This window comes from Corylus avellana, chromosome 8, assembly GCF_965113065.1.
Source record: "Corylus avellana chromosome 8, dhCorAvel1.hap1.2, whole genome shotgun sequence".
Taxonomy (NCBI): domain Eukaryota; kingdom Viridiplantae; phylum Streptophyta; class Magnoliopsida; order Fagales; family Betulaceae; genus Corylus; species Corylus avellana.
In genome coordinates this window covers 17,169,658-17,189,902 of record NC_142497.1, presented here as the reverse complement: position 1 = coordinate 17,189,902, position 20,245 = coordinate 17,169,658, and the positions used below count along the sequence as shown (strand labels likewise).

General features: G+C 36.1%; 1 protein-coding gene across 1 annotated transcript; it reads left to right on the top strand.

Moving 5' to 3' along the window:
- Positions 1 to 18,237: 18,237 nt before the first annotated feature.
- Positions 18,238 to 18,657, top strand: LOC148584205 (uncharacterized). Its single transcript, XM_088518795.1, has one exon. The coding sequence runs from the start codon at positions 18,238 to 18,240 to the stop codon at positions 18,655 to 18,657; it is 420 nt and encodes a 139-aa protein (XP_088374921.1).
- The last annotated feature ends 1,588 nt before the right edge of the window (positions 18,658 to 20,245 follow it).

Here is a 20,245-nt window from a genome sequence, read left to right as displayed (position 1 = left end):
AACAAAATAATAAATATTTGTTACAAGCATGGTTGAACGCTTAGTGCAGCCTGATATTCTAAAATCTTCTAAAACCACCTAAAGGCTCCTAGTGCATAAGCTGGCGTAATGAATTTCCTTCACTGCCTGAATTCTTTATACCAAATGCCGATTATGTCCCAAAAATTCTGCCAATAAATCAAGGCAGTGCAATATTTTCACTCAAAAAAAAAAAAATCTCTCTCCCTCCCTAAGGTCGCGAAGGTTCAAAAAGAGAGAAAAAAAGAAAAGAAAAAGAAGGGAAAGAAAGAAAAGAAAAAGAAGTGATAAATACGTAGTAGAATATATATAGGCTTGGAGCTCTTCAAGTGGGAGTTATAGGTATAATTCTTTTATTCTTAGTTTATGTCAATTCTAGCTATTAGAATTTAAATTATGTTGTTATTGCTCGAGAAAGTGTGATTGAATATCTCAGGGAATGATATTATATTTAATCATCCTTTTAATATTACAAATGCTTCATTGTGCTGCCTAAATATTATTATGTATTTTACAATAGTGTTGTTGTGATGCTCAAGTAATGTTAGAGATTTTTATTAAATATTACACTAATGCCGTAGTAATGCCCGTATGAAAGTACAAAAAATGCTATATTGTCGTTATGATGTCCAAATAGTATTAAGATATTTAGATATGTCATTGTGATGTCCAATTAAATGCCAAAATATTGTAAACCTATCGTTATGCTGCCCAAATTTTTAGAATAAGGGCCGAGCATGAAAATAATGTTTCTCGAGGTTTTTTAAGGATCATAGGATTTAAAATGAGGCTTCACAATAAAATAAATACATGCTAATGTGAAAAATACAATATTAATGCATAAAGTGTACAAACAAAGGAGAGTACGTATAAGGAACTTTAAGCTCAAAAGGTAAGTTCAAACTTACTGACCCTACATTATTTTACAAAAGCATGTTAAGTATATTTTGTTAAGCACAACTATTTTAATTACACATATGAATGTATTTTGAAATGTTTTACATATGTGTTAAATGAAAATGTGTTTCCAAAGGAAATGATTTAAGAAAAGAAGTTGAGTTTTGGAAGGAAACGAGATTTGTGAAAAGAATAATGATATCAAAAATATAATGTTATGTATGAATGCATATAAAGCCCAGCGGTTAGGGAAGGATTATGCGCCTGACACTCCGATGTAAGGAATGGCGAAACAAAGTTGCCTAATAGCCTAGCAGTTGAGTGTGGTTACACACTCAACACCTCAAAGTTATGAGAAGGATAAATTATTAGCAACCTTTTGGTTAAGTGGGGTAACACTTAGCAACCTCGAGGGGATAAGTGGGAGTATAAATTCACTTATGATGCTATGTATGTTAGGAAATGTTATGTTATGATATGATATGTTATGCAAAGCTATGTACTTAAATTATGATGATTTTTAACTAATGCTCTACTCATTATGTTATGAACTGTTTTACCGCTTCATATAATGAAATGTGAAGTTAATTATATAGTAAGTGAAAAACCCTAATCTTACCAAAATTACACCTATTCTGAATGTATAGGTGTTTCACACAATATTATGCGGAAATAGATCTGACCTAACAAATAATAATCAACCAAAAACAGAAATGCAATGAACAATAAAGAACACAGATATTTTGGTTATGAAGAGAAAACCAATTAGAAAACTCTCTAATTGTAAAACCTTTCCGGGGCAGCCAAATCTAGGAAATCAACTAACTCAGTAAAAGAATAAAGGATTACAAGACGTTCACACTTACAAAACCTTTGTAATTGACACGATCTTGTATAAGACAAGCAACCCACTTGCCTTCTACCGCAGTAGCCCTTTCCAGAGACAGCTGGCACAATCCTTCTACGTGATCTCCTTTCACTGGAACTCTGGTTGACTTCACTTCAACAATCAACAAGTATAAACAAACGATCACTCTAAGAGAGAGAACAGACTCTCTATATCACGGACTCTCTTAGCACAAGACGGCGAATTCTAAATGCAGAAATTCGTCCCACTATCTTTCTATAGAGATGTATTTATAATAGTCCCATCATACCTAGACCTAGGAAAGAGTTTATATTCATTTAAAACTGTTACAGGTATGCGGCATCCGGACTGGAACAAGTGCCGTCCGGACGGGACAACAAAACACAGCCAGAATGTGTTTTTAACACATGGCCGTCTGCAATCTCATCCGGACGAGATTGCACACGAGCCATTCCGCCCAGCTTCGTAGTCTTCTCTTTATGGCCTGTTTTGACCCAGTAGACATTGCAATTAGCTAAACCTTGTGAAACATGACTTTGTAGATCCTTGAGTTATCTTTCTAACGCCGCAAAGATTGCTTCAATCAGAGATCTGAAACTCAAGATATGACCTTTTTAGTAAAAGTTGTCCGGACAGGATTCAGACGAGACTGCAGACGAGGCTCTCGGGAATTCTTGTTTATCGAGCTCGTCCGGACGGAGTTCAGACGAGACTGCAAATGAGGCTCTCGGGAATTCTTGTTTATCGAGCTCGTCCGAACAGGATTGCAAACGAGATTGCAGACGAGGCTCTCGGGGAAAATAGAATTCTTCGAGCGTCCGAACGGCACTTCTTCTCGTCCGAATGGTAATTGAATAGATGATGAATCTTGGCACTTTTGGTCATCATTTTGCTTACCGAATTAAGACAACAAGAACTTACAAACTCCCCCTTTGGCAATTCGGTGACAAAATCAATCGGACGAGTCACCATCATCTCCCCAATTTTATACTCCCCATTTTTGTCACAAATTGACAAAAGGTATCATGTTTCCTAAAACACTCAACACAAAAACATCAAGGCATATGTGGAACAGGAAAAACAATAATCAAGCATTCATGATCACATATAGGAAAATGCATGAAGATAATGCAAGATCATGAATAACAGAAACTCCCCCTCAATATAAGACTTAATAATCAACAAGAAATTTTTTTTTTAAATTTTTTTATTTCTCCCCCTCAAAAGTCAAATGAACACACATAATACACACATCAACAACTCATGTATTTTAGCAATGAATATCCCAAACATACTCCAAATATGCAAAATATACATAAGACTAGAAATGGCAAGAAACTCATATTGTTTAGCCCAAGCCAAGAAAAATGTTCCATTCAACCCATGCTTGTGTATTGTGTGTGTAAGCCATTCAATGAGAAAAAGAATACCAATTTACACAAAGAGGAGAAAGTTTCACCAACACGAGGTTTTGACAAGTAAATTCAATCAAAAGTCAAACCTTATTATACTAGGGCCTAGTCACTCTCATCCAATACAATCATCTTTTGAAAAAATAGCATAAGTTTGACACAGTGAAAATACATTCCATAAGGAACAATAATTGCTATTTGTTTCACTATTTTGATTATTTTTCTCTTTGAGAGAGTGTCCTTAAACAATTGGTGCTTTATACAAAAAGAACGAATGCAGGAATTTTTAAGCCTTAGGTTCAACTAGCATATGGTCAATTTGAAAAAAATATGACTAGTCAAAAACACCTCATGTAGTTACCTAACATACCTCACTTTTAAAAAAAAAAATTACCTCAAATTAAGCTTAAGTGTGCATAAGAATTAAGCATAGGTAAAACGTACCACATACGCTCAAGCTTTAGGTAACTACAAAAACAAGTCCATTGAAACAATTTTTTATCTCATGCATATTTCGAATATTCCAAGATGCAAGGTATTAAATCCATGAAAGCAACATAAGAAATTAATGGACTATCTGGGTACATAAGACAAAAGAGAGAAAAGAAAAAACAACCAAATTAAAATATTTGTCTTTTTTTTTTTTTTTTTTTTTAAATGCACACAAAACAAAACATGTTAAAAGAAACAAAACACAAACGACAAAAACAAACAACAACAAAAGATTTAAACCCAAAAAAAAAAAAAAAAAACAAACAAACAAACACCCAACAAACTATGACGCTAGGACACAAATATATATATATATATAAGCAAAGTCTGTCCTAGGCATGCAATGTGCCCACCTAAACTAGGTGAGTCCAATACCACTCCCCCTCAACGGGTGAACGGTATCAACCTTCTTAACCCAAACTTTCTTCATTTTGGGAACAGAAGTGCGACTCTTGTCCAAGTCATTTAACTGGGTAATAACATCCCTTAGCATGTTGAATAATTTCTCATGATTATCCCTAGAATGAAAATAGTCTCTTTTTGAATCATGATTATTCAACTGAAAACAAGTAGGCGAATATGCCCAATCTTACCACAGTGATGACATGTAGGAATGAACCTTTGAGAAGGTTGGTTCCTTGGCATATGAGCACGTCTCGGTGTAGAACGAGACATATAGGAATCAGTTAGAATTCCCTTACCTTTCTTACCTCTTGAAACTTGAGGGTACATTTCCTTCTTCTTAGTCAAGCTTTCTTCTTTACAAACTGGTTTTACAAAAATTAACTTTGAATGAGAAGCAACATTAGTAGAAGGAACAACAGATTTATCAAAGCCCAATCCAGTTTTATCAAACGAATGTTTCTGATTATGCAACATGTGATTTAGCTTTTCACTAGAGAAGGTTTTCAGATGATTACTTGACTCATTAAGATCATTCTATAAGGATTTCACTTTGGCAATTAACATGTGATTTTCAGACATCAAATTATTATGAATAGCATGCGAATCAGTTAAGGTAATAAAAAGTTGATCATTTTCAATATTAACTTCTTTGAGTTTCTGCAAGTGCTGCTTATTCAACTTCTTCAATTTAATGCATTCCACATATAGATCATTATAAGCATTTTGCAGATCACCCTCCTCTTCTGATTCATTATCACATATGCCATGTTCACTATCTAGAGAGTTAGACTTACTAGCCTCATGTTCACTATCATAAGAAACCCTAAAGGCTACATAATTAGCACAATTTTCAGCTTTTTCCTCATTGTCTGACTCATCACTTTGAGTCACATTAAAGGCCTTGCCTTTTGAATTTATCAAATTTCCACAATTAGCACAAATATGACCAATACCACCACATTCATGACACTTACGACCACGAGATAAGTTATCTTTTTGATTTTCATCATTTTTGCCTTCATGATTATCTCTAACCTCATTACTAGGATTCACAAAAATTTTTGATTCCCTACTTCCAAAATTTCCATTGTTTTTGAAAAATTTTCTAAACTTCCTAGCAATAATAGCTATTTCTTCATCGTCTCCAGAATCCTCATTAGAATGAACTACAGATTTACCTTTAGCAGCCTTGATCTTAAGAGCAGGATTTTTTGAGCTTTTGGCCTTAGGTAACATGAGTTCAAATGTCTGAAGAAAACCAACAAGTTCCTCTACTCTCATTGACTCTAGATCTTTGCTCTGTTGTATAGCAATAATCTAAGGTATAAACCTCGCAGGTAGAGATCTTAAGATTTTCTTTATTATCTTAGCATCACTCATTTTCTTTCCAAGATTAATAGTAGAATTTCTAATAGTGCTAAGCTTAGAATAAAAATCATCAAATGTCTCTTCCTCTTCCATCCTAATCTCTTCAAATTGAGAAACTAACATCTGAATTTTTGAAGCTCTCACAATTTTAGTTCCTTCGTGAGTAATTTCCAATGTTTCCCATACTTCTTTAGCTATTACACATCGAGAAATTCTTGAGAATTCTTCGATGGAGATAGATGTGAAGATGGCATTTAATGCTTTGTCATTCGCAGAAGAAGCATTCTTTTCATCCTTTGAAAATTCGGCAATTGCCTTATCAGGATTAGTCCATCCAAATTCAACAATATGCCAAACGTCCACGGATTTGAGATATGCTTTCATACGGATTTTCCAAAACGTATAATTGGATCCGTCAAAGACAGGAAGTGAGTTAGGTGCAACTGTGTGAGACATATTATGAGGAGTCTAGGATCACACTCAGGAAATTAATCCAAACAGAGTGAACCTGCTCTTATACCAATTGAAAAACCCTAATCTTACCAAAATTACACATATTCTGAATGTATAGGTGTTTCACACAATATTATGCGGAAATAGATCTGACCTAACAAATAATAATTAACCAAAAACAGATATGCAATGAACAATAAAGAACGCATATATTTTGGTTACGAAGAGGAAACCAATTAAAAAACTCTCTAATTGTAAAACCTCTCCGGGGCAGCCAAACCTAGGAAATCAACTAACTCAGTAAAAGAATAAAGGATTACAAGACGTTCACACTTACAAAACCTTTGCAATTGACACGATCTTGTATAAGACAAGCGACCTACTTGCCTTCTACCGCAGTAGCCCTTTCCAGAGACAGCTGGCACAATCCTTCTATGTGATCTCCCTTCACCGGAACTTCAGTTGACTTCACTTCAACAATCAACAAGTATAAACAAATGATCACTCTAAGAGAGAGAACAGACTCTCTATATCACGGACTCTTTTAGCACAAGACAAAGAATTCTAGATGCAGAAATTCGTCCCTCTATCTTCCTATAGAGATGTATTTATAATAGTCCCATCATACCTAGACCTAGGAAAGAGTTCATATTCATTTAAAACTGTTACAGGTATGCGGCGTCCGGGCGGGAACATGTGCTGTCCGGACGGGACAACAAAACACAGCCAGAACGTGTTTTTAACACATGGCCGTCTGCAATCTCGTCCGGACGAGATTGCACACGAGCCATTCCGCCCAGCTTCGTAGTCTTCTATTTAAGTCCCGTTTTGACCCAGTAAACATTGGAATTAGCTAAACCTTGTGAAACATGACTTTGTAGATCCTTGAGTTAACTTTCCAACGCCGCAAATATTGCTCCAATCAGAGGTCTGAAACTCAAGATATGACTTTTTTAGTAAAAGTCGTCCGGACAGGATTCAGACGAGACTACAGACGAGGCTCTCGGGAATTCTTGTTTATCGAGCTCGTCCGGACGGGGTTCAGACGAGACTGCAGACGAGGCTCTCGGGAATTCTTGTTTATCGAGCTCGTCCAAGCGGGATTATAAACGAGATTGCAGACGAGACTCTCAGGGAAAATAGAATTCTTCGAGCGTCCGAACGGCACTTCTTCTCGTCCAAACGGTAATTGAATGGATGATGAATCTTGGCACTTTTGGTAATCATTTTGCTTACCGAATTAAGCCAACAGGAACTTTTAGTAAGAAAATGCGAGAAAATATTATTACGATTTATTACTATGTATCAAATTATCTATAATTTGGTTTACCATTTAGCCATACGTTTATTAAAACTTATTTGTGAAAACCCTGCATACATGGCTATTTAGTAAACACTGGTGATAAGATTGAATTTCAAATAAAGATGGGCTCACATTATAAATGGTTAGTTTGCTTGAACTTACTGAGCCGTAGACTCACACTTCTACCCGTAAAACCATAATGATTCTACAGATGTCATTGCAAAGACTGTCGCTGATGATCTGTACCCTGATTAGAATTTTACCCTGAAGGCTTGTAGGAGGCTTCTACTTTTGAAGAACTATCTTTCCATAAGTTAGTATGGTTAGTTTAGTTATATTTACGACGCCTATGACTCATTGTATTGGGGATAAAGTTGTGATGTCATAATGATGTATAATAGAAGCTCTGGTATGTATTTATTAGCGAGTGTTGATTATAAAAAGAAAAGAAAAATTTATTATTGGTTTTCTACTATGTTATTTAATAAGGAAAAAGTAGTAGTGTCACGTGAGAATTTAAATAATTGCACTTACGGCTTGCCTAGTAAAGCCGGGGCGCTACAACTACTCCATTTGGTGATGGCACCAAAGTCTTACTCCTCTAGACAATTCGCGACATGAATAGAATTTTGAATATTCATGAGCTAGTCTTTTGCTCCAGTGAGACACGTGTTATCCCCAAATGTAGGACACAAACATCGATTAACTTCTTCAAGCTGGACTGCTATCTTCTACAGGTTGGCGCAACCTCCATGAACTTTCTGGCCTATTTGCTTAGTTGAACACACTATTCGCTATATGTGCCTTCTTTGATACCTTTCTCTGAATACCTTGTCATTTTCTGAAGAGACGATCATTAGACTACTCTCACAAGGAATTATATCTTACATTATTCGCAACTTAATACAAACTTGCTATACCCTTAGCAAAGAACTACGTCACTCAACACCTAGATTACCAAACATAGAAACTCATCTCTTCTTAGACTAATCATAGCCTATGCTCTGGTACAAAATAAAATTCATACCTTAGATCTTATAGAGGCTACACTCTAATTAGATCAATTCCAATGGTCCACATAGCAAATAGTAGCATCACTCTGCAAGAGCCTCATGTTAGTGCAGAATAAACCACATAGGCAACGTCATATTATAAATATGCACATATAGCAAATCCACGATGCACCACAAACAATCAACACAATCCTAGTCTCATAAAAGTTTCGACTTATTAGATTTTCTTGAAGCTTTTAACATTCATATAGCTCTTGTGTCATCCCTAGACCCGACTCTATGAACCTAGCTGCTCATGATATAATAATTGCTATGGTAACAAGTTCCGTGAAGAACTTGATACCATTCGCTCTGATACCAAATTTTATGGTGAATCGCTTGATAAAAACATGATTTTAATTTATTTTTTTTAAAAAAAAAAAAAAATTGATAACCCACAACAAAGTAGATTGTCACAGTGGCATAACGATATCGTAGTATACCATGAACCCATGCATTAACCTGATTGACAATATAATAAGTCTCACGAAACCATATGCATAATCAATGATTCATTAGAGTTCATATCCTTACAGTGAAATATAAATAATATGGGTAACTTCACTTTAGACCCCTGAATTGTCACGCGATTTGACAAGCTCCCCAAACTTCAAAACCTTTCAATTTGGACTCATGAATTTTTAATTGCAATCAATTTGGACCCATCCGGCAAATTTTAAATGTTAAAAGTGAGACAATGACGTTTATACCCCTGAATTTTTTATAAAAATATAAATTTACCTTTAATTTCAAATTAAAAAAATAAAATTTTAAAAAATTGCAGTCACAAGGTTTTTTTTTTTTTAAAAAAAAAAAATGAAAATTAGGGATATTTTGGTATTTTTAGGTATTGTTGTTAGGAGTTCACGACTAAATCTAATGGAGGGGTTCAAATTCATTGCAATTGAAAGTTCAGGAATCCAAATTAAGAGGTTTTAAAGTTTTGGGGGCTTGTCAAATAGCGTGGTAATTCAATGCTTTAAAGTGAAGCTACCCTTAAATAATATTAGACATAATATAACACATTTTAACTGACAAATACCTCTATGTGAATAAAGTTTTACATACAAAAGAATGATTGTACAAAAATGTCTCATGCAACACGAGTCATATACAAACACAAATGTCTAAGCATATACATGAATGCTCTACAAAAGAGGACTAACAGCTAGTCCAGTAAAATAAAACATCCGATGTATCTATGCCTTAAACATCGTGGTAACCCAGACACATAGCCATTGGGTCATCATCTATGGCCATTGTACTTGCATCAATAACATCTTCTGCACCATGGAATCAACACCACCCATGATGAAGGCGGATTTATGAGCTTGCCGTCTCCATAAAATAGGGACACTCAGCCCTGCGGTAGGAGACTTGTATTCATCGTTGTTTTTGTGTTTGTATCGTCATGCTGTTTTCATTTTGTTTCATTGTTCATGTGTTGTTCATGCTCATGTCATAAAAACCTTGAGCTCATATGCTATCATAAATCATATCATAAAATTATAGAATTATGTCATAAACTATGCAAACCATTAAAATCCCCGTCAGGAACCACGTCATGACCAGCTCGTAACCACTCCTGAAGAAATGCTCACTGTTTTCTCGTCAACTGCATTGTTAGGATGGGCTTGTAACAAGACTAAATGTGAACTCATTGTTTTCTCGCTAGCTGCATCGTCAAGACGGGCTTATAACGGGATTGTAGTTAAACTCCCTATTTTCTCGTCAGATGGATCGTCAGGACGGGACACGTGACGCCAATGAAGAAGAAGCTTCCTAGTATCTCATGAGATGCCCCGTCAAGATGGACTCATAATGAGGATGAGTTTTTTTGTTCTTCTTGTCATGACGACACTCTTTTCTCGTTAAAACATGGACATTTCCAAATCTCGAATCTGTGAAGTTTTGTTCATCACTCCTAATGAGAAATAAGTCTTGTTAAGACGCAAAGAGTAAAATATTTTCCTATAAAAGCTTTTTCCTGTTATTGTTCAAGCTAGACTTTTTGGGAAACAAGATAAGGATTATTAGATCTGAAGCTTTTGCTTAAAAGCACTTTTTACTAAAAATTTTTATTTCTCAAACGCAATTCCAAACATACTATTACTCTAAAAATGGTCAAAACACACTTTGGACGAAAGTTCAAAAATGAAGCTTTTGCCAAAAAAACGTTTTTTTGACTTAAAAACTTTATCTTTCAAACACTATCACAAACATACTCTAATAATGATCAATTCCTTGTTAGTAGGATTAATGTTGCTTTATCATAATTTGTTTTGTTCACTGTGTATGGATTCAACACATCCAGACAAGTTTGAACAACTTTGGCAAACCGATTTGCCTCCCAATCAAAGTATCGAGTCATCTATCTGAAAGGTAGTTTCAAACTCTTCGTCAAGGAACAAAGACATTTGTTGACTTTATACAAACTGCAAAAGGATGGGTTGATCATCTTGAAATCGTTGGTAAGCCCTTGATAATGAAGAACTCATTCATCATAGGTGGTCTTAATTCCTCGTTCAAGTCCTTTATATTCTTTTTTTCACTGGTTACCTGAGATAAGTCACTTGCCTTTTGTGACTTCTATGATGAATTATTGAGTCATGAAACATTGTTCCAACAACAATAAATTGTTGCTAATGAAGGAATGGGTACTTTATTTTCATCAAAAACTTAGGAAGATCTCATCATTTCCACCAAAGAATAACAAACCATCACAAAAACAAATACAATGTTGGGAATACGATGGCAAAATAAAAGATTGTGCAACGAAAACTAAAATATTTACATACCATATGGGTTTTACTATATTTCTTGGCCACTGCTTGGTGGCTTGGAGTGCAAAGAAACAACCAATTGTTTCCCGCTCAAACACTAAGTTAGAGTATAGGCTTTGGAATCACAACTATTGAATTATTTTGGTTGCATATGTTGCTTAAAGATCTTGGTGTTTTTCTTCCTACGGGGCATGTGCTACAGTGTGACAATGTTACTACTCTTGCACTCGTATCTAATCTCATGTATCACACTCGAACAAAGCACATAAAGGTGGATTATTATTTCATTGTGATGTTTTGGTTAAGTTCATTTCCTCTAGTGATCAAGTTACTGATATCTTTACCAAATGATTGTCATCCTATCAATTCTTGTTTTTAAAGTCAAGTTTATGGTTGTTATTCTCATTAGTTTGTGGGGGGTTGTTAAAGTCATTGTCCTAATAGGTGTCAAAGTTTAGTATTCAAATCAAGATACAACAATAGTTGTAGTTAAAAACACAAGACATAGAAGATAAATAAATTGAAGATGATATTATTCAAAATATCGGTGATCATAGTTGAGATCAACGTCAAATTCACATTGCAGATAATACAAGATATTTGGATAACTTAGCCATAGTTTCAATTTTAGATCTGCCATCACATAAACAAGGGAGAGAATCATTAGATTATTCTCTTAAGTTGTAAATTTCTAATATTCAAATTCTTGTTGAACATACTTGTAACTCTATAAATACTTCAATACAATACACGTGTTAGACATATTGATTATCATTATTTCCTTCAGGTTTATTTTCACAATATTCACCCTTAATATAAAATCCTCATACTTTTATTTTATAGTAAATAGGATGACATCACAAATATAAAAAGCATTGCAAAGCCTTATTCCGAGTAGGAATTCATTATCTAATGGCTAAAAATGAAGATGGTACTTCCGTCTAACTTTCGCCCCAAAATTTGATGGAAATCTATATTAGTACCCCTAAAACATTGACACGTATCCATATACCTACTTTAAAAATTAAAAAAATAAATAAATAAAAATAAAAATAAAATAAATGATTAAAAACTTTAAAAATTTAAATTAGATTTAAAAAAAAAAAAAAAAAAAAAAAAAAAAAAAACATCATTTCACCCTAAGGTGTGGCCAGCCACCCTCATGGTGGCTAGTTTAGGGGTGGCCGAACCACCCCTGGGGCCCTTGGCGGTGGTTCGGTGTAATACACCGACGAATCACTGGTTTTAAAATAATAAACGATTTGCTCAAACCCGACAAAACATTTTCATAAAACATGGTTTTATAACCAAAAAACTTAAACCCCTTATGAGTAACCCCAATCTTTTGAGGTTTTCCAAACAAAACTAGACTTTTACTCTTTATTGCTCGAATGTTCGCTAGGGGGACCATCCAAACGTTCGTCCTTAACCTTAGTGCGGGCATTTGCTAAGGGGACCACCACGAGCGTTCGTTGACCAGTCTTTGGGCCATTGGGTAATACCCAAATGTACACCTCAACCCTTTGGTCCACTATGTAAAAAGTACTAGAACGTTCACCCTCAAAGTACCCAAATGTTCGCTAACACTCTGAAAAGTAATTTTAACCCATTCTACACATTTTCAGAGGATGGCACACCTTCATCCCTATAAAAACCCATCTCTTCGACCTTTAGTGTAATGACCCAAATAATTAACTAGGCTTAGATAGCTTTGTTAGGGGATTATTTGGATCTTTGAGTCATTAGGAGGACCTGGACCCTTTGAAGGAGTTTTCGGAGGACTTGTACGATCTGGGTGACTACGAACTCACATAATACTAGTCATTTCTTTTCCCACATTGCATAACTATTTTGTGTACCAAACATGCATTTTACAACTCTCATGAAATACATTTTGTTGCATTATGAACTCTATCATTTGTGAAAATGTACTACATAACAAGATAACGAGAAATGAGACTTGTAATAGTATGCATGTAAAACACGGAGAATACTAATTGCATCGTATGACATGGTACACCGATATGTGAGGGATAACGGCCATGGGCTTACTATACATGTTGTAGTGACTCAAATTATTAGTTAGGCTTAGGACAGTTTAATTAGAGGGTTAATTGGACTTTGGGTCATTAGGGACACCTAAAGAGGCATTTTTGGCATTTTGGAAATTCAGAGCTACAGTAGACGAACGCTCGTGCGAGGACCACATGAGCGCTCGCCTAGCAACCGTACACGAACACTCGTGTAGGGACCAAGACGAGCGCTCGTTGAGTTTTTGTTGACCGCTTGTTTTTACCAGCGCGTGCCACCTACAACTCTGACCAATCTAAGCTACAGTACACGAGTGCTCAACACTATGGTACATGAGCACTCGCACCTTTTCAGGAATTTTTCCATTTTGTCCTCAACCTCTTTTCCTTATAAAAACCCACCCTCATTCGAGAACAATGGTGGGTTGAAAGCTTTTCAAAATCGTTCTTGGTTTTACAAGCAAATTGGGTACAAGAACTTGTTATGGCATCTTTTAAAACTTGTAACATTAAGCGAGTAGTAACAACAACATGAAAGAAGGATTAAGAAGTCACCTTAGAAGATAGCTAGAGCTCCACACCTTCTCATTCTCCAAGAACACTCATAAACCTCACAAACTCTCAAAAACCAACCAAGCAGGGTTTTTCTCTAAGGCAATAGAGGCTAAAATGAGGGTTAAGGGTCGTATGGGGGGAGGGGTTTATATAGGGGAAAACGCTGAGGGCACTGCAGGAGAAAGTTTGAAAATGTGTGAGCGCTCATGTACTATGGTGTCTAGTGCTCATGTACTATTCACAATGGGTTAAAAATGTTTTTTAGGCGTACGATTTGGGTATTGTCCAATAGTCTAAAAATTGGTCAACGAGTGCTCGCGTACTATAACAGCGAGTGGTCGTATGTTGTTCATAAAAGGTTAAAAATGTTTTTCAAGTGTATGAATGGGTGAAAACCATCGGTTAACAAAAATTCAACGAGCGTTAGGCCTGGTCCCCACATGAGCGCTTGTGTGGTCCCCTACGTGAGAGTTCGTGCACTGTAGCTCAGAAAGTCCAAAATTTTGAAAATGACCCTCCAACTGTCCCTAGTGACCCAAAGTCCAATTAAACCCCTAACCAAGCTGTCTTAAGCCTAGTTACTTATTTTTGGTCGCTACAATGGTTGTGATATAAGAGTTTTGGTGTAGTGACCCAAATAATTAACTAAGCTGGGGTCGTTACACTTGGATCCAATGGTTATTTCATGGCCGACGTAACCTTAATTGGCAGGCCACTACAGGACGTATATTATTAGTAGCGTGAACCACTCGAGGTCGGACTCGGTCGGGTTGCTAATGTTATGGATAGTAGCGTATAGTGACCAGGGCACCAGCATAATATTACAGGTCCATTAGGACAGCGCCAACCCTATTGAGAAGGGGTAATATCTCGAGTAGACCATATATAATAGTTATTACTTATAAAGCATTAGTTTTCTGCATTAAAATACTTAGGTGATTGCCGCTGGAAGTACACATATTTCTCTTAATAAAACAATATTTTATGGTGTATTAACAGAGACAACACCTCTTGTAATCTTTATCAAACTACACGTTTGTTTCTGCTCAATGAAAACTAGCTCATGTCATACTTATTCGTGAGGTTTATTTACTAAGTCATTAGACTTATGCGGTTATTACATCTTGTAGGAAACCTATTTCTAGAAAGAGAAGAGTAGCAAGGTTTCCACTACGAATTTACTTAAGACCAGAGATCTTTATGTTATCAGGCTTGATGAGGTTATTATTTTTATTAGTTGCTCTGTGTCAATGTTGCGAAGATAATATATGCTTCTTTATGGCTATTCGATTTTTCAGATTTACCTTATCTTCCTATGCATTAACTCTGAACTAGCTTAGAGGGGCGGTTTCCTAGTTAGTTACCAGTTAGCTATATTAGGGTAATTACCAGTAACCCTACCAGACTGGTCAATGTCATATTTGGAGGCGTTACAATTTTCCTTAAAAACGTGCGATATGTTAGCTGACTGAGCACGCGTACGATATGAGCATGCCTGTTTTTGCATAACTTGGTTACTGTCTTAATAACTGATTGATAAAATTCATCGTATAACATGGTACACCACGACATGCGGTATAATGGCCATTGGCTTACTATATGAACTTGATTATTTGGTCAATGTGTGTGTGGATGTGATATATGGGACATGGATCCAATAGTTATTTCGTGGCCAGCGCAACCTTAGTTGGCAGTCACTACAGGATGTACATCATTAGTAGCGTGGAGCATCCGAGGTTAGATTCGGTCGAGCTGCTACTGTTATGAATGGTAGCATAAAATGGTCGGGACACCGGTATTGTATTACAGGTCCTTCGGGACAGTGCCAACCTTGCTGAGAAGGGGTAATATCTTGAGTAAACCATATATGATAGTTATGACCTAATAAAATATTAGTTTTCTGCATTAAAAATCTTAGGCGATTGCCACTGGAAGTACACCTCTTATTCCCTATAAAATGATATTTTTATGATGTATTAACAGAGTTAACACATCTTTCAAATCTTTGTTAAACTATATGTTTATTTACACTCAATAATAATTAGCTCATGTCGTACCCAACTGTGAGGTTTACTTTTGAAGTCTTCATACTTACGCCATTATTACATTATGTAGGAAACCTCTTCCTAGGGAGAGAAGGGTGCGAGGTTGCCAGTACAGACCTACTTAGACAACAAAGATCTTCATGCTGACGCCGGGTTTGATCAGGTTATTTGTATTTCTATTAGTTGCTATGTGTCTGTGTTTCAAGGATAATGTATGCTTCCTTTATGATTACTAGATTTCTCAGATATATTTCACATTCCTATGCATTAACTTTAATTATACTTAGAGGGGTGGTTCCCGAGTTAGCTACCAGTTAATTATATTGGAGTAATTGCCAGTAACCATACCGGACAGGTCAATGCCAAATTTGGGGGCGTTACATTTGGCCACCCCCCGACTTGCACAACGGGGGTGGTTTCAACCACCTTTCAACCACCCCCCCAAGGTTGTTGGGGGTGGGGTGGCGCGGCCACCCCATTTGGCCTGGGGTGGTTTCGACCACCCCCAAAGATAGGGCTGGCAATTTTGACACGACCCGCGAACCCGACACGAACACGACACGAAGTTAACAGGTATTGGGTTTGGGCTTATCGTGTTCGGGTCTTAATCGGGTCTACCCGATTAAGACACGATTAAATTCGTGTCTGGCGGGTCGACCCGCCAGACACGTTTAATAAATGGGTCTGGCGAGTCAGTCAGGCCAACCGGGTCTGGCGGGTCACCCGTGACCCGCTAGACCCATTTAATTATTATTATTATTTTTTTTTTTTATTTTTTTTTTTTTTATAAAAAAACCTATGTCTAAGTTCTAACTAAGTTAACCCTAACACTTACTGACTCACTCACGGCTTCATTTCACTCTTCACTTCACGACTTCACAGTTTTCACTTCACTGGCCTATTCCTTGTTTTTCCGTTACTTTTTCTATGTGGGTCTATATATTAAAACATTATCTTTTAAATCATTATTTATATATTAAAACATTCTCTTTTAAAAATTCTTATTCTTCTTAGATGGTTAGGATAAATTTGACTAGTTCTTTGGCCTAAGAGATCCCTTTATTAAATTATTTTTTCCAATTTTGATTAAGGTTTTTTTTTAAACGGGTCGTGTCGGGTCGTGTCGTGTCTACCCGATATGACCCGGTTATGCTAAACGGGTTAAGCGGGTCGTGTCGGGTTACCCAGATATTTTTCGTGTTATAATCGTGTCAGACCCGCTAACCCGTTTAGCTAAACGGGTCATGTTCGTGTTTCGGGTAATCGGGTCGCTGGTCTTAACAGGTCCTAATCGGGTCTACCCGATTACCCGTTTTGCCAGCCCTACCCAAAGACCACCTCTAAAAATATATATATTTTTTATTGGCCTTTTGAGGTGGCAGAACCACCTGGTCTGGGGTGTCCAAACCACCTTGTTTGGGTGTCGAAACCACCCCAGGCCAAACCGGGGTGGCAGAGCCACCCCCAACAGCCTTGGGGGTGGTTTTGGTTGCCACCATTTTGTAAGTTGGGGGTGGTTCAGCCACCCCCAACTGGCCAGGGGTGGCTCCAACCACCAATTTTCAAAGTTTCTTTTTTTAATGTTTTTAATAATTTTAATTTTAAAAAGTTTTATTTTTTATTTTTAATTAGGTATATGTACACGTGTCAATTTTTTAGGGGTGTTGATGTAGATTTCTGTCAATTTTTGGATGAAATTTAGACGAATGTACCATCTCCGTTTTTAGCCATTATCGAGGTACTATTTGTGATATAAAATGAAACTGAGGGGCCAAAAAAGTATGTAACCCTAATTATTAAGATTGATGATGCAATTGCCACAAGTGTTCGATAAGGTCGGATTGTTGTTGAGAAAGAGTATGATTCTCTAATGTTGATATGCCTTTAAATGTAATTTGCTCGTGAAAAATTTGTACGTGAGGAGTTTCATTGATTTTGTTCATATTCAAAGTCAATAGCATCGTTAGCATTTCACACATTTTTAAATGATTATGTTATGCATTATTATGCACATCAAATCCTATTGCATTTACTATTCTACATTTACACTGCTCTCAAATCCTACGACATTCACTATTGAATTCATATTGGTTAGTCATTTTGGTAGGTCACATTGATCATCTACCTTTAAACATGAAAAAAAATGCAATAAAAAATTGAACAATATAAAGTACTTATTCAATGTATATATTTCTAATAAATGAATGACGGTATATGATTTTGGCTAATCAAACACGCGTGTATTGCTAAAGAGATGAAAACATGACTTAAAAACTCATCTTAAAACTGGACCTAGAAGAAATGCAACTCTTTGCTTGTGTAGCCCAGCTATTGTGGCTAAGAAGGAACGATGTTGTCTTTGGAGGACAGTTGTCAACTCCAGCAAAGGTGATATGGCAAGCCAAGGAGCAAATTGCGGCTTTTGATAGGGTAGAGATGGGGAGATGTAAAGGGTTGATCACACGAAAAGCTGAGGGAAATAGTACGTGGCAAAAACCACCCAAAGGTTTCTACAAACTCAACTAGGATGCCTCTCTCGATGGGTCAAGGAGACAAATGGGGATTGGAATAGCAATGAGGAACCATGAGGGTGTTCTGCTGGTTTCAACGTGTGCAACTAAGGAGCATGTCACCGACCCTGGAATTGCTGAGGCTCTAGCAGCATGGCAAGCAGTAGAACTTTCGCAATGGTTGGGATTGAGATGTGTTGTACTAAAGGGGGACGCCCTGGAAATAATTAATATCCTCAAGCGGGATGGACCATGGATGGGGAGTTACGGCCATTTGATCCAAGATGCCAAGCAATTGTTGGGGCACTACATGGAGTGGAGGGTTAATCATGTATACCGTGCAGGAAATGGAGTGGCCCATAACCTTGCGAAGCTAGCTCTTTCTTTAGGCCAAGATGTGTTATGGCAGGATGATTTTCCTTATAGTATTCAGGAACTTGTACGTACTGAGCAAGGCTTGAATTAATCAATGAATTATTTCTTTCCTCAAAAAAAGAAAAATAAAAGAAAAGAAAACTTATCTTTAAGAAAACCAAAGCTTCCTTTAATTGATCAAGCAGATCATCGATCTTGGGCAGAGGGTACTTATTCCTGCTAGTCACACGATTTAATTCTCGAAAATCTATGCACAGCCGCATCAATCCATCCTTCTTCTTTACAAACAACACAAGTGTTCCTCATGGTGACATGCTCAAACGAATGAAACCCCAGTCTAACAGCTCCTACAGTTGTTCCTTTAATTTTTTTTAACTCTGTCGGTGCCATATGTTATGGAGCTTTGTAAATTGGTTGAGTTCTTGACACTAAATCAATAGTGAACTCAATTTCTCGACCATGTGGTAATCCTAAATAAACTTTTGTAAACACACCACCAGAATATTCTCCAACTTCAATTCACTCTCCAGCTTAGCCATCACATAAGCTAAATATGCACCACCGCTTTTTCTGACACTCCTTTTTGCTTGGCTTAGAAAGTCGAGGCACTCAGTGGCGGAGCAAAAGAAATTAAGTAATTTATGATACAATATGTGTATCACAAAAATTATATCTATAAAAGTTCATAAATATATGCTAAATTTATATATTAACAACTTAATTTGTTAGCACTAGTGCAAAACGATTGAAATAAATAAAGTTAAAATTGTAGTATACGCTCTTTTAAAGAAACAAAGTCATAAAATATCGAACCTGAATTAAAGCACTGTGCAATTTCTCTATCAAAATAGATAACTAAATTATTTGCAAGAAATTCATCATCTATTTTATTGCGAAGTCTTATTTTAACAACTTTTATTATTGAAAATACTCATTCGGAAGTAGTTGTAGATATTGGAAAAGTCAAAATAAAATAAATAAATCTATTAATAAAATGGTATGTCTTTACTAAATCTTGAAATTATTAAGCACATAAGATTGACAATACTTCAACTAAAATCTCAAATTAAGTTTTTACTCTCATAATAAAAAATTAATAGGATAATACACCTTTTTGCCTTATAAATCTGCAAGTTCTCTCTCAACTTCTTTTTTTTTTTCTAAAAAAAAAAAAAAAAAAAAAAAACACTCACACACATTTTCTACATATTTTGTAATATAACATCTACATGTAAATGAGTAAATCCATGCCTTAAAAGCCTAAAAGACAGCTGGAAGGCTGCAACTAGCAAGTTCTTAGATTTCATTTAAGACTATTAGAGAAAATTATATTAAAAAGAAAAAACACTAGTGCATGTCTACACACGAGAGATTTTCACAGACATTATTTACAGAGATTCTCATACAGTCATACCTTTTTAGTAGGGCTGATGTGCCTACACAAAAGAGATTTTCATAGAGATTATTTACATGCTTGTCTGTATCCTATTAGTGATTTAAAAAACTTACGAGTAAAGCCTAGAGGTAGAGTAAAAAAGAAACCCAAGTGGGGCTCTCACTAAAAGTCTTAAAAGGCAAAAACAAGACATGCAGCCTGTAGGGCCATTAACCCATGGAGTTCAAACATTTTCTTACAAATCAAAGTACGATAGAAATTTTTCAACAGTTCGTGGGGCCAC

Bases quoted from the DNA above. Each gene is read 5' to 3' on its own strand.
- LOC148584205 (XM_088518795.1), top strand. From the start codon at position 18,238: ATGGGGATTGGAATAGCAATGAGGAACCATGAGGGTGTTCTGCTGGTT.